At 42.3% G+C, this 19,935-nt stretch overlaps 2 protein-coding genes across 2 annotated transcripts in view; both read right to left on the reverse strand.

Annotated features, from left to right (window-relative positions):
• unc13a (unc-13 homolog A (C. elegans)) overlaps window positions 1-19,935 on the reverse strand; it is a 181,271-nt gene that overhangs the window by 147,333 nt on the left and 14,003 nt on the right.
• On the reverse strand, window positions 10,599-11,864 carry LOC117518961 (elongation factor 2-like). Its single transcript, XM_034180246.1, has 2 exons — window positions 11,704-11,864; window positions 10,599-10,894 (listed from the first exon to the last, which is right to left on the reverse strand). The coding sequence occupies exons 1-2, from the start codon at window positions 11,756-11,758 to the stop codon at window positions 10,701-10,703; spliced, it is 249 nt and encodes an 82-aa protein (XP_034036137.1). The 5' UTR covers window positions 11,759-11,864; the 3' UTR covers window positions 10,599-10,700.

A 19,935-nucleotide genomic window follows, 5' to 3' on the forward strand; every position in this document is an offset into this window, starting at 1 on the left:
AAAAAAAAAAAAAAAAAAAAAAAAAAGCAAGGTTGTAGGTCTATTGGCGTACTAGCATGAAAACCCAAGCTACCAGTGATCAATTTGCTAAAACCTAATTACACATTAATTAATCTTTACAGAAATTGACGGGCGACCAAAATGAGGTAGTTTCAATCCCTCTAGGGTCAGTCTTTGGCACCCGTCTGTTTATAATTTTTATCACTGAAGTTGGTGAGATGTTATCAAATGTAAATTATGTTTTTATGCTGATGATTTAGTTGCTTATTTCTTTGGTTCTACATCTGAAAAGGCCACATAGTCGATCCAGTTGAGAGTTGACCATGCTGTCTCACTTTAGTGAACTTAAACTCACCTTGAACACAAAAAGACAATGTTTCTGGACATACACACAAAAAAGTCACGATGGCCCTCAGCAGAACTCATTCAGGCCAACTTGTAGAAAGGTACCCAACCATAACCCTGATCCACAGGACAGACCAGGAAAGAAGAAATTGGTCTGTATAAGACATTTACCATTGACTAAATATAGGTACATAATTTATATGCAAGCTTCGTAACAATGTTTAAAATCAATGGACAGTTTTTATCCCAGTGGTTTGAGGTTCATCACAGGTGGTAAGCTCAGAACTAACCACTGTGACCTGTAGGCTTTGGCTAGCTGGTCTTCCCCTGACAGTTTGCAGGTTAATACACTGACTTTGCTATTTTAAATCAGTTACTTTTATATTTATTTTTTGTCTCCAGACTCACTGGGGAAAGTGGCTAGTGTTCGTGATGGGCAGATCAATACCAGCGTTAGTACTGATAGCGATCGATACCAGTTTATGTTTCAGTTTCTCCTCTGTGTGCACGCTGTGTTCAGAAAAGCACTGAAGGGAGAAATCTTTATTTGTTTTTATTGTAGTTTCTGCACACTGAAAAAATGATTTAATTTGTTCCAAGTATAATTTTGTGCACTAAGAGGAAAATCCAGATATGGTAATGTAAAAGTTGTTTTGTTACCGTATGTTGTTTAATATATATTGTGTCCTGCTGCTTTCATTCCAATGGCAGCAGCCCCCTCATCTCCAATATTCAGTGAGGACACAGTTGTTTTGCCAAGGTTTGGCTGACACCTTCGACCAGACTCAGCCTTTGTACGCCCATGATTGAGAACATGGCCTACAAGTATGGCTCATCTCATCAGGAACGCACACACGTCCTCGGCCTCTTCCTTTGTTTTGCCTCCCAACTCCTCACTCTCTTCTCTCTGGCTGTTGACTCCATCCAATTCCTTGTCCTTCCAATGCCAGACACTGTAACATTGTGTTGTGATCCAGCTATACAGTGGGGCCAAAAAGTATTTGTCAGTCCCTGATTGTGCAGTTCTCCTACTTAGAAAGATGAGAGGGTCTGTATTTTCAACATGGGTACACTTCAACTGTGAGAGACAAAATGGGGGAAAAAAAAAAAAAAAAAAAATCCAGGAAATCACATTGTAGGATTTTTAAAGAATTTATTTGTAAATTATGGTGGAAAATAAGTATTTGGTCAATAACAAAATTAATCTCAATACTTTGTAACATAATCTTGTTGGCAATGACAGAGGTCAAACATTTCCTGTAAGTTTTCACCAGGTTTGCACACACTGTAGCTGGTATTTTGGCCCATTCCTTCCATGCAGAACTCCTCTAGAGCAGTGACATTTTGGGGCTGTCACTGGGCAACACAGACTTTCAACTCCCTCAACAAATTTTCTATGGGGTTGAGGTCTGGAGGACTGGCTAGGCCACTCCAGGACCTTGAAATGCTTTTCAACCCACTCCTTTGTGCCCGAGCAAGTGTTTTTGCAATCATTGTCATGCTGGAAGACCCAGCCATGTTGCATCTTCAATGCTCTCACTGATGGAAGGAAGTTTTGGCTTAAAATCTCACGATACATGGCACCGTTCATTCTTTCCTTAACACAGATCAGTTTGTCCTGTCCCCTTTGCAGAAAAACAGCCCCCAAGGATCATGTTTTCCACCCCCATGCTCCCCAGTAGGTATGGTGTTCTTGGATGCAACTCAGCATTCTTCTCCTCCAAACATGACTAGTTGAGTTTTTAATCAGCTAGTCATGTTGTCAAGTCTATTTTGGTTTCATCTGACCACATGATATCTCTCCGATTCTCTTCTGGATCCCCCATATGCTCTCTGGCAAACTTCAGACAAGCTGGACATGTACTGGCTTAAGCAGGGGGACACTGCCTGGCACTGCAGGATTTGAGTCCGTCTCTGCGTAGTGTGTAGCTTGTACTTTGGTACAGCTCTCTGCAGGTCATTCATCAGGTCCCTCTGTGTAGTTCTGGGATTTTTGTTCACCGTTCTCATGATCATTTTGACCCCACAGGATGACATCTTGCGTGGAGCCCCCAGATCGAGGGAGATCATCAATGGTCTTGTATGTCTTCCATTTTCTTACAGTTGCTCCCACCGTTGATTTATTCACACCAACCTGCTTGCTGATTGTAGATTTCACTCTTCCCAGCCTGGTTCAGGTCTACAATTTTTCTTCCTGGTGTCCTTCGACAGCTCTTTGGTTTTGGCTGTGGATGAGTTGGAGTCTGGCTGTTTGAGGCTGTGGACAGGTGTCTTTTATGCAGATAACGAGTTCCAACAGGTGCCATTAATACAGGTAACAGGTAGAGGACAGAAGAGTTTCTTTAAAGAAGAAGTTACAGGTCTGAGAGCCAGAAATCTTGCTGTTTGTGGGTGACCAAATAATTATTTTCCACTATAATTTACAAATAAATTCTTTAAAATCCTACAATGTGATTTTCTGGATTTTTTTTCTCATTTTGTCTCTCATAGTTGAAGTGTACCTCTGATGAAAATTACAGACCTCTGGTCATCTTTCTAAGTAGGAGAACTTGGACAATCAGGGACTGACTAAATACTTTTGGCCCCACTGTACTTGCCATGCACATGCAACTTGCCTTTGCATGGATGTACCAAAGCATTTGCAACTTGTTCAAAGAAACGAGAAACTTTTTTATGTGCACAAGTGGACACAATGTTGTGAAGATTAAACAGGTAGTTTTGAGAATTTCAATTCTGATCTGAGAAATGTACCAAAAAGGATCTGAGAAAAACTGTAAACTTATTTGAACTGATATGCAATGTTAGAATAAATGTCATTCATAGGTGTGCAGATGAGGTTTTAGATGATAAATAATCCATTTGAATAATTTTTTAATTATTACGTCCATTGGCGTAATTTATTTGTCTGCCTGTTATCAGGATTATGTCAAAATTACTGCACAGATTTTGATGAAATCTTTTTCCACAGACGATATTAAGCCACGGAAGTCTCCACTGAATTTTGGAGGTGATCCGGATTTGGATTGACAGATGTCAGAAATTTTGGATTGCTCTTGTTTATTGTTAGATTTATTTATTAATTACATTTTTAACCTTTCATCATATTTTTTTTAATATTTCATTATCACCACCATAATTTGCTCACTTTTTAACTTTTAATGCTTGGTTGTTGTTGCAGTCTTTTATCTGTTATTTGTGATCCGTACCTGTGAGCTATGAGACACCTGAACGTCCCCGAGGGGATTAATAAAGTATCTATCTATCTGAACAATCTGAACACTGCATGCCAGTGCTGCACTACCAGGTATCAGAGAGAATGAAACAGCTAAGACTGAACTAAATTGTTACTGAGCCAATATGACACCTGAACCACTTGGGTCGGAATATATATATATATATATATATCCAATCCACTTTATTTATATAGCACATTTAACAACAAAAACGTTCCAAAGTGCTGCACATACAGTAGAATTACGATAGATAAAACCCCAAGTCAAGAAAAAAAAAAAAAAAAAAATTAACAATAAAATAACTAAAATGTGCTAGATAAATAAATAAATACATACAGCATACAAAAGATAAAACCAATAAAATCTACCAAAATAAAACACCAATAAAACAGAGGACCACACAACTCACGCAGTGTTAAAAACCAGAATAAAAGTGGGTCTTCAGACGAGTCTTAAACACTCCACTGTGGGGCTGTTCGGACATGGAGGGCAGAGCGTTCCAAAGTCTGGGGCCAGCCACAGAGAAAGCCCTGTCCCCCTGGTTTTAAGTCTCGTCTTGGGTACCACGAGCTGGAAATGGCCCTCAGACCTCAGAGCACGTGCCGGAGAGTAATTTGTAGGAGGTCAGTGATATATTGAGGGGCCATTCCATTCAAAGCTTTAAAGACAAACAGTAAAATTTTAAAATCAATTCTAAAATTAATAGGAAGCCAGTGCAAAGATGCAAGAATCTGGGTTATGTGTTCACGCTTTCAGGCTCCTGTTAAAAGTCACGCTGCAGCATTCTGGACTAACTGCAAACGGGAAAGAGCCCGTTGGCTAATGCCGAAATAAAGTGTGTTACAGTAGTCCAGACGACTTGAAATAAAAGAGTGCACAACTTGTTCAAAAAGGTTGAAAGATAAAAACGGTTTTACCTTTGATAAAAGACGAAGATGATAAAAGCACGATTTCAAAACACCATTGATTTGTTTATCAAATTTAAAATCGCTGTCTATCGTGACACCAAGGCTGGTGACCTTGGGATGTACAAAATCCTTAAGAGGTCCCAAGTCAACGAGGGCACTTCCAAACAACATAACCTCTGTCTTGCCCTCATTAAATTTCAAAAAATTCTGTGACAACAAAGCCCTGACGTCACACAGACAGTCAAGTAAGGGTGTCAGGGGGCAAAGGCTGTTTTTAGCAACAGGCATGTAGATTTGACAATCATTAGCATAAAAACGCCTGTTCATCACTGAACAGGCGTCTCTGTGCACTGATGACAGTATGCCGAGGGTGACTGGCCAGTAGGTTTTTTTTCAGTGTTCTCTTCTGCAACAGTCACCAGAGTCCAGCTTCATGCCGACTACAGAGCCATCACGCTGCGCCTGATCAGTTTGTCCAGCCGGGACGAGTCCTTTTTGGATGTGCTGCCACCCCAACACCAGTGTAAAAGAGGACTCTGGTGACCACAGACTGGTAGAACATCCTCAGGAGTTTCCTGCAGATGTTAAAAGAACGCAACCTCCTCAGGAAGGCTCTTGCCCCTCTTGTACAGGTGGTCTGTGTTTCAGGTCCAGTTTAGCTTGTTGTCCAGCCACAGCCCAAGGTATTTCTAGCTATCTACCACCTCTACCTCAACACCCTCAACCAGAACTGGCCATAGAGATGATCTTGACTTCCCAAAATCCATGACCAGCTAATTAGTCTTTGAGGTGTTGGGCAGCATGGTGGGTCAGTGGTTAGCACTGGTGCCTCATAGCAAGAAGGTCACAGGATTAATTCCCAGCCTTTCTGTGTTGAGTTTGCATGTTCTCTCCGTGTCTGTGGGAGCTTCCTCCCACAATCAAAACTTGCTTATTTAGGGTCTGCTCCTTTCTCTGCCCTGACCAAGGCAGCATTCTCTACGTTTGGAGTTGGTCTCCAGGCACCGGACTGTGGCTGCCTACTACCCCTAGTGGTTGGACTGTGTCTGTCAACAGGATGGTCAAATGCAGAGGACAAATTTCGTTGTATGTCATGTACATACGTCAACCCCTCTGAGGGTCCACCTGTATCACCAAGTGAGAAAATCCATAAAAACACAAAATCCTTATAACCTCCAAATCGCACCAAAATCAGTTTTATTATAGTACACACAACCGCATAGCGGTGTCACATAGCTGGGTTTTTGTCCACAAATGAGTTGCCGCACTGACAAAGTCAGGATCATTAGTATTTCCTCCACAGTTGAATTTCAAACAATAGCGATCTAGTATTCATGCGTCAAGCTGAATTTTATCTAACTGAATGTGTCAAATCTAGTTTTTTTTTTACAGAAACAAGAACTGTCTGTCACTAATGGAAATACATTAATAAAATCCTGAAAAATAAACTGAATAAAGTAAATATGAAACTGGTCACTGGATCCTTAAACTTTGGACATAAACTCTTCATGGTGGATCCTTGATCTGTGGACATAAATAGGAATAAACAGAATCTGTATTTTTTTGTCAAAAGCATTTCCTTTCAGACATTATTGGCATTAATGTCTTTCCATACATCTGCGCTCACTGTGTTTCACGTCAGCATCAGTTTAATTCAGCATGCAGGACGTCTCATTTTGGGAAGAAAAAAACGTTTTAGTCGACTGTAGTGTCGTGGTCTGTAATACAGCGTTTTAAAGGGGTGTCATTTTATTTAACGCGGCGATTCGTTTAGAAGTTATTGATTCCGACCGGACTCTGTCTCGGCAGACAACGGAACGGAGGACGACTCTCGCTTATTGACGACAACAAAAGTCCCAGTTAGCGACTTTAATCCACACAAAAGTGACTCACGATATTTTAATGGCTTTGAGAGGCGTTAAGAAGCGGACTTGCCGTTTCTGAAGAGCAGAACCAAAGAGCTAGTGGATCGAAGCATTGCTTCATTTGTTTCACGCATCAAAGTGAAGTCGCGCTGCAGAAACGGTTGATTCCAGACCCGCTGCAGACCAAACCCTGAATATCCGTAAGACTATTTGTACGTCCGTATGACACTGAAACTTGGAAAAATCCGTATAATTTACGGACAATCCGTATAGGTTGACATGTATGTACGTATGTACAGTGACAAAGATTCTATTCTATTTGCAGGAGGTTTCTGTGGCACCAGACAACAAAGTCCTTCACTAGGCTCCTGTACTCGTCCTCTCTGTCATCTGTGATACACCCCGTGATAGCTGCATCATCCGCAAACTTCTGTTTGTGGCACAGCTCAGAGTTATAGCAGAAGTCTGAGGTGTAGAGGAGGGGGTCCAGCGCAGTCCCCTGTGGTGCTCCTAACCACAGTGTACGTCAGACTGCAGGATGACATACTGAGGTCTGTCGGTGAGATGGCTGTAGATCCAGGACACCAAGCAGGGGTCCACTCACATCTTCGTCAGTTTGTCCTGAAGCATAAAGAGCTTAAAATGGTTAAAAAAAAAAAAAGGATTCTAATTCTACCACTTACCTTATCCAGGTGTGAGTGAGTTTGATCCAGGAAGTACAGGATAGCATCCTCCACGCCAACATCCGCCCAAAAGGCAAACTGTAGGGGTTCCTGAGCATGTACCTGGGGCCTGAGGATGTTGAGGAACTCGTTCCAGTGTTCATAAGATGTGATCTGAGTCCCAGCAGTCGGTAGGCATTCAGCTTGGGCTGGAGCTTTTTCCGAACGTCTTCCATAAGGTAGGCACTCTTCCCAACTGCAAGCTAAAAGGTTGAAGATATGTTGTACAACTCCTCCAGTTCAAATGCACAGGACTTTAACATCCGTGGACACACCTTGTCCGGGCCTACTGCTTTCCTGCACCAAAGCTTCCAGTTCCTTTCTAACCCGGTATGTATGGAGGAGGATGTGAGGAGGGGAGGCTCATTGACGGAAGAGGGAAAGGAAGAAGGGGGCTGCGGTACAGGTGGGTGGGAGATCATAGGCTGGTTGCACCAGTTGAAGAAGGCATTCATTTTGTTCACCTCCTCCACAGTCCACCCTGCTGTTCCACCTTTTGTCTTGTGGCCTGTGATGGCATTATGTTATGCTGTGACTGTAGAAAGACCAAGTCGTGATCCACCTTTGCAAGTGGGGGGGTGACTATGTGTTCCTGACATTAGCATAGTTATGTGCTGTTATTCCTGGTGGGATGCGGCAGGAGTCCAAGGTATAATTATGAAGGCATGATTAAATCTCCAGAAATAATCATGAATGCCTCAGGATCCTTTGGATTGCAGCCTGAGCTTTGCTGTGACTGTGTGGATCTTCTCACAGGCAACGGCTGCATCGGCACGTGGGGAAGTAGTGCAGCAAATAAACAATACTTCACATGGTGATACAAGCACCAAATCCAGCACAAATTCTCCTTAGACATTGCTCTTTTGAGAAAACCAATGGGCCACTTGAATTTTCAATAGGTGGCCACGTAGGGGTCAATTGAAGAATTACAAAGGGGTTAAAATATAAAATGCTCCAATCATATTGTAAACTATACCACATTGTCTGATCATAAAGATTCCAAAAAGGTATAAGTTTGTACTATGACTGAATGTTCTGGAGTTATGGGGTAAAAACCTTAAAAATGGTGACAAAAGTCAATTTCAGTTTATACAGAGGTCAAAAGTTAAAGTTGCTCCAATTTTAGTAAAAAATGGTGCAAATTATTGATTGAGCTACTTGGATTAATAAATAGAATAGTTTTGACTTTGTTGAATGCTTGGTCTCTAAAGTAAAGGTCAAATAATGTTGACGTCCATTGAATTCTATGACATGTGACATGTTACCCCATAACATGATAACTAAGCATGATACATGGTGCAAACTATTCCTTTTTGAAACCCTATTAACTGCATAACCTTTGAACAAAACTGGAACTCTTAACTTTTGACCCCTGTACAAACTGAACTTTGTCACCATTCTTGTTTGTACCCCATGACTCTATAGAATTCAGTCATACATGTCCAAACTATACCTTTTTGGAATCTTTACAATCAAATATTTTCAATATGACTGGAGCATTTTTATTTTGACCCCTATGTAATTCTTCAATTGACCCCTACGTGGCCACCTATTGAAAATTCAAGTGGCCCATCGTTTTTTTCAAGAGTAATATCTAAAGGTGTACTTCTGCCAAATTTGGTGCTTGTATCACCATTTGAATGATTCCTCTAAATATCTGCTGCACTAATGTGAAAACAGAGTGCAACCATGTGACTGAACTCCCTCAGCAGAGCAATACCGCAGGCTACTGGTTAGTAATTCTAAACCATGACAGCACAGAACTACCTTCACAGAAACTTGCCCCGAGTTACACCAAGTTATAATTTACATGACCACCACCCCCCCCGCAAGCTTTTGCACATCTGCTCAATGTAGTAAAATGCGGCACGTCCACATTTACCATCCGTTGTGTGTGTTAGCCATGGTACTGTGAAGAGATACAAGCTGCACTCGTTTCATTGCAATTTTAAGTAGCTCTCAGCCATTTCCAGGTCGCTCACAGTAACATCAGGTCACATTAAGGGAGTGGGTGAAAGACGTGATGCGCAGTCACATGTAGTGCCATAACTTTCCCCACTGTGGGACTAATAAGGGATTATCTTATATGATCACTCTCAGCTAGAATCCAGTATACGTGGGAAAACCAAAACCGTGTTGTCAAACTATGGGTTCACATTTTGCAATATAACCAAAACAAAAGAGATAATGGCGGCAGATTGGTAGATCACCACCAGTTTCCAGCCATCGATCAGGGACTGAACAAATTTCTACAAAAATCTGAACATGTACACTATCGGAGTACACTATCTTGTGGACTCGCCGGCCAGCTTAGCTGCTGTGAATCTGAACTCAAAGTGCCTGCTCGACGAGGTAACAGGCTTTGTGTCTACAGAACCTGAGGAACATTCATCTAAGTGATTGGGAGAAACCAGGCCCCCCTTCTGCTCACATGGGCAGGGTATGGCAGCTATAAAAAAAAAAAGAAGCTGGGAATGAGTGCAAATTGACCCCCCCCCCATCTTAAGTATTCACACCACAAAATGGCCCCATAACTGACATCTGTCAGTTGACAATGAAGATGTAGAAGCATTCAAGCATGGTTAGTGGCAACAGGCTGCACCTGAGCTCAATTTTGAGCTTCATGGCAAAGGCTGTGAACGCTTATGTACATATGACATTTTTCTTTTTAAACTTAATACGTTTTTTTTTTTCCCATTGTCATTATGGGGTATTAAGTGTACAATTTTGAGAAAATAAAAAATTTCATCCATTTTGGAATAAGATGCAAAGTGCTGTTAATATTTTCTGGATGCACTGTATTCTGTATCAGTATTAAAGCAGTCGGTAAATAAAAATAAAATGGCAGCCAGCATTGTGTAGGTCACACTATAGTCAGCTCTGTGATAATACATTATATGTAACAGATAAAAGTAAAGATAAAGGTAAGTGATCATCTAGTGGCTAAACATTGGGCTTCAGACCAGAGGATCCTCAGTTCAAAACTCAGCCAGAGAGGAAAAATTACTAAGGCCCTTTGGGCAAGGTCCTTAATCCCCTAGTTGCTCCCGGTGTATATAGAGTACCTTGCATGGCAGCACCCTGGTATCTGTGAGGCATCATTGTAAAGAGCTTTGAGCTTCTGATGCAGATGGAAAAGTGCTATATAAATGCAGTTCATTTTAAATATAGTAATTTACTAATTTATTCCACTCAGTGCATCCTTCTGGATCTTTCAATTACACTGTGTGTAGGATGTGTAGTGGATCTCAAATGCAGTGTGCAGTACCTTATTGCACAAATGCTTGCACTTTTGCAGCCCACGTGTAGCGTTATGATAACATGGACCTGATATGCTGCTTTAACACAGCCTAAAGATAATTTAATTTGAAAGACAAGATATAAATTGATCACACACATGTAACACTGCTTTGTTGGGGGGAGGGGAAAAAAAAAGAAAAAGCCTTTACTTTTTTTGTTTATTTGTAGTTTACAATTTTTGTATTTTAGTACATTTCAATCCTTTTGGCATTTGTTTCCTTATTTATCCTTTAGGTAAACATGTTCACTGTTCTGTACAGTTATGCCTCACAATGTAAGCCAGATGTGTTGGTAAGTGAAATGAGGCACGATCCAAGCAGTGTCCTTTTACAACTTGTCCAGGTAGTTATCCAAAGCAGGGACACCTTCTTTGAGCCCTTTGCGCTTGCGTGTTTCAGTGACGACTATACCAGGCTTGGTTGCAGCATCTAATGGGTCTCCTGGGAGGATCTGCCAGTGGTCAAATACACACTGCGGGAAGGCCTGACCACCAGTGTTGGAGCGCAGGTCAGCTGTGAAACCTGGAAAAGCACAAGATAAACATTGTTATATGTAGATGCCAATTGTCACAACTGCATTACCTAAGGAGGCTATTTATCAAAACCAGGATTCAATATTGTGTAGTACTGCTGTTACAGAGACTGTAAGAAACCTCAGATTGTCAGAAGTCAAGCAGTCTGTGTGAAGCGTTTCAAGCAGAAGATTGCAAGGTACAAAAAAAACACATTTTAATAAGTTCAGAAAGAGCCCATGTATTCAAATTCATCATATGTGCAGTTGTGTATCTGAATATGACTGGAACTGATGGCGCACGTAATCCCTTTGATCATTCATTAATGCCTACATTTTTAACAGAATTATATTTAAACATTTTGTTGTTTATGTATGAGGGAAATTGAGGATTTTAAGTCAAGATACCAGTTATTCACCAACGATATTTTGAAGCCTACTGAATTGAACAGACATAATTCACGGAAGAGGACCATATTTGATGAAGTGATCGCTACAAATATACTCCACTGTTCCCGATGTTTTCCCCATGACCTCCTGCAATCAATCTCAACTACTGCTTTGTCCTTGCAAAACCCTTTTTTAATTCTGAGAAACTTCTTGCAGTTTGTCCGTGTCCCTATTTTTACATCACAGCCCCAGAAGTGATGCTGCATTGACTTCTCCTATAATGTGTTATATTAACTACTACATAAGCAAAGGTCAGTCAAAATAAAATAAATAAACCTTTCAGTGTCCACATTAGACTATGAGCAACCAGAAACCCTTTGTGTTTTTTTTTCCCCTTGGGGGGTGGGAATAGGGGCAATGATTGACTTACCAAATGACTCATTGACAGGCAAGTAGGCCTTCACGATATACATCGGTGTTCCCATGACTCTGTACTCTTCAAACACATGACCACGCCTCCTGGTCAACACCCCATAGATTCCACCGATGGCGCATTCTGGACACTAAAATGGAGAGTAATCATATTAATGAGTTAAACAGTTCACTGTGAAATGTGTTACAACATGTCAAATCTAGACTTCAAGACTCAAAATGTCATAACAGTGTGATAGTAATTCAGCTAACCATATAAGCTTGGCCAAATTACTATGACTACTTTTACCATGTACACTGGGTTTGGAGCTTGTTGGTTGCAAATTTCTCATTTATTACCACCACTGTTCAGTTTTTTGATTGTATGTGACAAATAAAATTGGGCACCCCTGGTCTAGTGGTTAAGGCTTTGGCTTGAGACCAGACAATCCTTGGTTCAAATCCCAGCCTGACTGGAAAATCATTAAGGGCTCTTGGGCAAGGTCTTTAATCCCTATTGCTCCCGGTGTGTAGTGAGTACCTTGTATGGCAGCACCCTGACATCAGGGTGAATGTGAGGCATTATTGTAAAGTGCTTTGAGTGTCTGATGCAGATGGAAAAACACTATAAACACAGTCCGTTTTATTACCGTCACAGAAAAATTCTCATTTTTCTTTTGTTATTGGAGTTTATTTTATTTAGCGCTTTGATTCTTGGTAAGGTTCTATATAAATAGTCATTAATTAGTATTATTAAGAACAAAATTGTGACTTTTTGGTATATGAGTCGCACCAGAGTACAAGTCGCAGGGCTTCACAAAGTAGTACAAACAAAACACAAATAAGACTTATACGCTGGAAAATACGGTATTTCCTCACATCTGATTAGATCATACACACAAGATAAACATCTGTGTTGTGTCAAATTTCCAAGTATGCACAGAGATTTGAGATAAAATATGATAGAGATTATTATTGGGTGTTTATGTGCATAATAAAGATTACAAAATTACGTATTTGTTATTTTTTGATTAATATTTTTAACAATCAAAAAGAATGTTTTTGTTCATCTGGCCAGCAACAAAGAAATAATATTGAGTCTTTCCTCTCCTACTTGGCTGCTCTCATTAGGGGGCGCCACAGTAGAGCATCCATTTCCATGTCACAATCCTCTGTCACACCAACCACCTGCATGTCCTCCCTCAGCACATCCATACACCTCCTCTTTGTCCTCCCTCTTCTCCTCCTACCTGGTGGCTCCATCCTCATCATCCTTCTCCCTATATACCCTGGGTCCCTCCTCTGCACATGTCCAAACCATCTCAGTCACGCCTCTCTGACTTTGTCTCCAAACCATCCAACCTGAGCTGTCTGATATGTTCATTCCTAATCCTGTCCATCCTCGTCACTCCCAAAGAGAATCACATCTTCAGCTCCGCTTCCTGTCTTTTTGTTAGTGCCACCGTCTCTAAGCCGTCCAACATGGATGGTCTCTACTGTCTTGTAGACTTTGCCCTTCACTCTTGCAGATATTCTTCGGTCACAAATCACTCCTGCCACCTTTCTCCACCCACTCCACCCTGCCTACACTCTCTTCTTCACCTCTGTACCACATTCCCCATTCCTTTGGATAGTTGACCGAAACTATTAAACTCATCTGCCTGAAGCACTCTACTCCTTGTAACCACACTATTCTGCTGGGCTTCCTCTCATTCAGACACTCCATCTTGCTCCTAACTTTCAGTCTCCTTCTCTCCATATCTCCACCTCTCCAGGCTCATCTCAGCCAGCTCTCTATACATATACAGATCACGTCATCTGCGAACATCATAGTCCATGGAGACTCATGTTTGATCTCATCCACCTGTCCATCACCACTGTGAACATGAAAGCGCAGCGCTTACAGTCAATCCTTGATATAAACCCACCTCCACCTTGAATGCATCTGCCATTCCTACTGTGCATCTCATAGCTGTCACACTGTCCTTGTACATGTCCTGCACTACCCAGAGTACTCCAGACATCCTCATACAATACCACAACTCTTCTCTGGCACCCTGTCACAAGCTTTCTCTAAATCCACAAATGCACAATGTAACTCCTACTGACCATCTCTTTACTTCTACACCAGTACTCTTAGAGCAAACATTGCATCTGTAGTGCTCTTTCTTGGCCTGAATGTTATGTGTCGGACGCAGCCCGGAGAACCGACCAGCGTTTGAAGGACCCAGTATAAAATAAGCAGAGCACGGTACAAAGGATAACAGAGTTTAATGAACATAACAGTGCTGTGAAAAATATAAAAGTGCGCGGTCTGGCGTGGTGGATTGCGGTGCGCTCCCAGCAGCGCTAACGGTCCGGAGCCAGAACTGGTTCGGACCCAAGGACCCCGCCGACACCCCCCAGGTGGCCGCGACAAACCGAGTCTGTGAAAGAAGGAATCATTATGTGAGTCGACACTCAACACACAGAGAGACCACTCAAAGGTGCACAAACAGCAAACACTTCCTGGCTTAATTACTAATCAGCTTCCCACCCTGCAGGCATGGAACATCCAGTTCACAAACTCACTGCAGCGGAAGCTGATTTAAATGACCAACATACAGCTCAATATAATAAGGTGTGAGGGACACCACATTTACTGACTGTATAAATGTTAGTCACAAAATCTAACGTACCTCAGGAAATGTGCTGACGAGCGTGAGACCTCACCCTCTCCTCTTTCACAGACCATGCATCAAACCTGGACGTTCTCTGCATCCACTGATGAGATGGCTCCCGAGACGACGATCTCACCCGTCTGGTCACAAGGTCGAGTCTCTGGCAAATACACACTGTGTACTCCAGTCTTAAATGCCACCATGTTCCAATCCATGTAGATGCACCACAGCTGTGAGTCCTGACGAGCCGCAGGTGATCAGGGTGAGGTCCTGATAAACTCAGCTACACAGCCACTCAGTCCCAAATGCAAGCCACCTGGAAGGAAAAACAAAAGACAGAAACAAAAGGCAGCCAGGCCCCCAGCCATACAACACTGAAACCATATTGCTGCTCACAGATGTTCACCTGTTTTCTAAGCCTAACTTCTACGTCTTCATACGAGGTCTGTTAGAAAAGTAACGGACCTTTTTATTTTTTGCAAAAACTATATGGATTTGAATCATGTGTGATTGCATCAGCCAAGCTTGAACCTTCGTGCACATGCATGAGTTTTTTCACGCCTGTCGGTTGTGTCATTCGCCTGTGAGCATGCCTTGTGGGAGGAGTGGTCCAACCCCCTCGTCGGATTTTCATTGTCAGGAAATTGGCTGATCGACTGCCGCTTTGCTTCATCAAAATCTTTTCAGAAAGTGTGCGAGACAGCCAAGTGGAAACCATTTGGAAAATTCAGATGGCTTTCGGTGAAGATCTTATGGGGATCACACAGATTAAGGACAATTACAACTGGATTAAAGACAGCCCACAGCGGCGGATGGCACGCCGCGCACTGAGCGGCGATCGACAGGCTAAAACGACCAGATCATTTCCAAAGTGAACACTTTGTTGATCCGGGACGTCGTCTGACTACCAGAGAAATGGCAAGACAGCTGGACATAGCACTTTTTCGGCACATTCCACTGTTACAGGAGTTTTTGTAATGGAAAGAGGAGCGGAGAAATTCGCCACGGAGCCGCTCATGGCGCGGGACGAAAGCACCTCTGTGTTGGTCTCACAGGACAAGCCCTAACATGCCCAGCTCTTGCACCATTCAGAAAATTCAGACGGCTTTCGGTGGCTTTTCAGTTGTGTGACTATCCGAGAAATTGTGGACAGCTGGACATGCCACAACATGTCCTGTGAGGCTTCATCATGGCGTTGCTTTCTGTTCTGTGCCCTGCGCCTCCGTCCCGATGCACGAATTTCTCCGCACATCTTTTCATGACAAAAACTCCTGTAACAGTGGAATGTGCTGAAAAAGTGCTATGTCCAGCTGTCTTGCCATTTCTCTGGTAGTCAGATGACGTCCCGGATCAACAAAGCGTTCACTTTGGAAATGATCTGGTCATTTGAGCCTGTCGATGGCCGCTCGGTGCGCGGCGCGCCATCCGCCGCTGTGGGCCGTCTTTAATCCAGTTGTAATTGTCCTTAATCTGTGTGATCCCCATAAGATCTTCACCGAAAGCCATCTGAATTTTCCAAATGGTTTCCACTTGGCTGTCTCTCACACTTTCTGAAAAAAATGTTGATAAAGCAAAGCGGCAGTCGATCAGCCAATTTCCTGACAATGAAAATACGGGGGGCTGGACCACTCCTCCCACAAGGCGTGCTCACAGGCAAATGACGCAACCGACAGGCGTGAAAAAACTCACGCATGCGCACGAAGGTTCAAGCTTGGCTGATGCAATCACACATGATTCAAATCCATATAGTTTTTGCAAAAAATGTTTTAAGGTTTCCCTTGTTGGTGAATGTACTCAGGGTAAGAGAATAACATTTTTAATGCATTTAACTTCATGGTATTGTTGTGTGTGGGCCGCCAGAAGAGGAGGTACTGCTGGCCCACCACCAGAAGGCGCCCTGCCTGAAGTGCAGGCTTCGAGAGGGCGCTGCCGCCATGGACACAGCCGGGGGTGACAGCTGTCACTCATTACCTCTTGACAGCTGTCACCCATCTACTCAACGTCCTGTCACTCCATAAAGACCAGACGTCATCTCCACCTCGTTGCCGAGATATCATACTTCATTGGAGGTAATATCCTAAGCCATTTGTGATTGCAATATTTGTATATTGTGAGTGTTTGCAGGAGTACTGGTACCTCCGTCGGTGAAAGCTGAGAGAGCGTTGAAGGCACTCTTTTCCCCCGAGGAATCTACAGTACTCTGCAGTTATTGAGTGAGAGGTGGAGGTGGCATTCCCACCGCTGTTGTTACTGGGTGTACACACACCCACACTTGACTGTCTTTGTTCTCGCCAGCAGTACCAGATCCGACAGTCGGGGACGGTGATCACCTGGGAATTCGGGACAGGGCGCCCTCTGGTGGTGGGCCAGCAGTACCTCCTCTTCTGGCGGCCCACACACAACAGGTATCCGAATAATGGTTGTGTTCATTCCATGTCGGTTTCACTGTGCTTCCAAACTGGCTATGTTTACATGCCATTAATATTCGGGATAAGGTCAATATTCCAGTTTCTGAATCATTAGGAATAACCCGTTTACATGCTTAAGCAGACAGAGTTACTCCTGTATACATGGTCATTGGTATCATTTGAAATATCCCCATCTAAACAGTGACGCACGTCTTCCATCAGTGCTTGATTTGGTCTGGCGTTCATGCAAATCCTGCTTCGGAGACTTTTTGACCAATTTCTTGTAAATGTTGCTATCGCTGTACTTTCTACTGTCAATAAAAGACATTATATTCATGTCTTTCACGATACTAATGAAGTACTTGATTTCCTCCTCGCTCCAAAAGTGTGGTGCTGTGCTGCTGTATCTGGATTTCCCCATACTTGTTTACCTCTGCTTCTGTGGTGTCCGGTGGGTTGCACGCGCCGCATACAAGTAGTTGCCGTACTCAAAAGACCAAGATTCCTTGCGGATAGGACATGCGTAGAACACAAAATAATGTTCCTTTCTATGGGGATATTCCGATGCGCGTTTATATGACCTGATATTCGGGTTAGAAAAGGAGTAACCCAGGGGTCATATTCGGGTTTTTAAAAACCAGAATATGAGCATATTCGGATTTTTGCGGGTGTTTACGTGGCCATGCGCAACCGGGTTATTGCTAATATTCCGGTTATGAAAGGGTTATGAAAAGGTTATTGGCTGCATGTAAACGTAGTCACTGAATAAAGTTTAAAACTTACATAAAGTTGTTGTTTGTCTTAGTACAATTAAGGATAGAGATATAATGCACTGAATGGTTCAGACGAGATACATTTTTCTGCCCTTCATATGTAGTGCCCTGAGGTATTTGAGACTTTGATATTCAGAGTAGAATTACAGTGATTTTGTTTTCCTGTTCACAGGCGGTGGCCCACAGTGTTTGATGCTTTTAATAGTAACAAAATTCTAAAGTTATCCATTTACGCTACAATGTGATGTACTGTAGTTTGCAGAAACCCAAATTAATTTAGTCAAAGATTCAAAGACTGCACGTTGAATATAATAACCATTGTGGCAAACCGGCTTTCAAAAATACCATCATCCTGAGAAAATGTGCATCAGTTAAATATCACTGCCATTCGTACAGTAGTGTTCAGAATAATAGTAGTGCTATGTGCCTAAAAAGTTTAATCCAGGTTTTGAGTATATTTCTTATTGTTACATGGGAAACAAGGTACCAGTAGATTCAGTAGATTCTCACAAATCCAACAAGACCAAGCATTCATGATATGCACACTCTTAAGGCTATGAAATTGGGCTATTTGTAAAAAAAAAAATGTAGAAAAGGGGGTGTTCACAACAATAGTAGTGAGTTCATCAATTCTGTGGAACAAACAGGTGTAAATCAGGTGTCCCCTATTTAAGGATGAAGCCAGCACCTGTTGAACATGCTTTTCTCTTTGAAAACCTGAGGAAAATGGGACATTCAAGACACTGTTCAGAAGAACAGCATAGTTTGATTAAAAAGTTGATTGGAGAGGGGAAAACTTATACGCAGGTGCAAAAAATTATAGGCTGTTCATCTACAATGATCTCCAATGCTTTAAAATGGAAAAAAAAAAAAAAAAAAAAAAAACAGACGCGTGGAAGAAAACGGAAAACAACCATCAAAATGGATAGAAGAATAACCAGAATGGCAAAGGCTCACCCACTGATCAGCTCCAGGATGATCAAAGACAGTCTGGAGTTACCTGTAAGTGCTGTGACAGTTAGAAGACGCCTGTGTGAAGCTAATTTATTTGCAAGAATCCCCCGCAAAGTCCCTCTGTTAAATAAAAGACATGTGCAGAAGAGGTTACAATTTGTCAAAGAACACATCAACTGGCCTAAAGAGAAATGGAGGAATATTTTTTGGACTGATGAGAGTAAAATTGTTATTTTTGGGTCCAAGGGCTGCAGACAGTTTGTGAGACGACCTCCAAACTCTGAATTCAAGCCACAGTTCACAGTGAAGACCACAGCCGGCGCCACGAGGGGGTGTTTGGGGGCGACGCCCCCTCACGTCATCAACCTCGCCCCCTCGGATGTTAGAGTTATCAAAAAAATAAAAAAAGAAAGAAAAAGAAATACTGGAAAATATAGCAAAATATCAGTTATTCAATAATATCACGTATTTAACAAATAAAGCAAATTAATTAACTAAAGTAATTAATTTTAAAACAAACGGATATGGCGTGTGTCTGTGTTCAAGGGATTTGATAGGTTGAGGGTTGCGCTTGTCAGTGCGGCAAAGGGCGGTGCGTTTCCAACGCGGCGTGACGTCAGACGCGTCGCTTTGGAAGCGGCAAGGAGAGATTGCTACTCACACTCTCAACCTGAATACAGTTCAGCGATCACCATCTTGAATTTGCGTCACCTGAACCACAAAAAAACCTTGAAAAAAACAGCAGTAGAACGATTCTCCCATCACTCTGTTGGGAGAAGCTTTTTTCAGCTACTTTTCGGAGTGACACCGACCGAGGGAGGACTGACGTCTTGGTGGGATATCGATCGAACCGCGACAGCGGGTCAACCTGCACGGAGAAGCCGGCCTTCAGGCATCATCACTGGGCAGAGCGATCCAGGCCACCGGGGTGATGTAGCAAACCCACTCAGTCCGAAATCTCCCACTTTTTGGATATATGCAAAGTCCCAGTTTGCCCAACGGAGTTTAGTTCTGCAGCTTTACTGAGGTGAGAATAATGTAAAAATAAAACGTGACGTTTACTGAATTGTGAAGGTTTAATGATCGGCTAACATTAGCTTAGCCTTTTAGCACAGTTGATCTGAGTGAACACTTTTAATTTGTAAATGGTTCAGTCTTTTTTATTTTTACCAAATAAAGCTACAGCTTTTTTCAGACACCACAAAAGCTCAGCTTTAAGTAACTTATTTTTTCGGGCGTTTTTTCCATCGTTTTTTTTTTGGGGGGGGGGCGGTCCCCCCCCCCTTTTTTTTATGTATAAACTGTTTATGTTTCATTATATTTAAAGAAATATTTTATTTGTCCCAATCAGGAACATTTGCTGTGCAGACAACCAAACTTCCATTGATGAGTTGAACACCGCGAAGTCCAGTCAAAAGAAAACATCTCTGCTTTTCAGCAACACCACCAGAGAGTT

This window comes from Thalassophryne amazonica, chromosome 10 (assembly GCF_902500255.1).
Source record: "Thalassophryne amazonica chromosome 10, fThaAma1.1, whole genome shotgun sequence".
Taxonomy (NCBI): Eukaryota; Metazoa; Chordata; class Actinopteri; order Batrachoidiformes; family Batrachoididae; genus Thalassophryne; species Thalassophryne amazonica.

What these genes read in the sequence shown, in the direction of transcription:
- LOC117518961 (XM_034180246.1), bottom strand. Translation starts at nt 11,758, where the DNA reads ATGGGAACACCGATGTATATCGTGAAGGCCTACTTGCCTGTCAATGAG. An exon ending in GCCTGTCAATGAGTCATTTG is followed by an intron (nt 10,895 to 11,703) that starts GTAAGTCAATCA and finishes GTGCTTTTCCAG; the next exon opens with GTTTCACAGCTGACCTGCGC.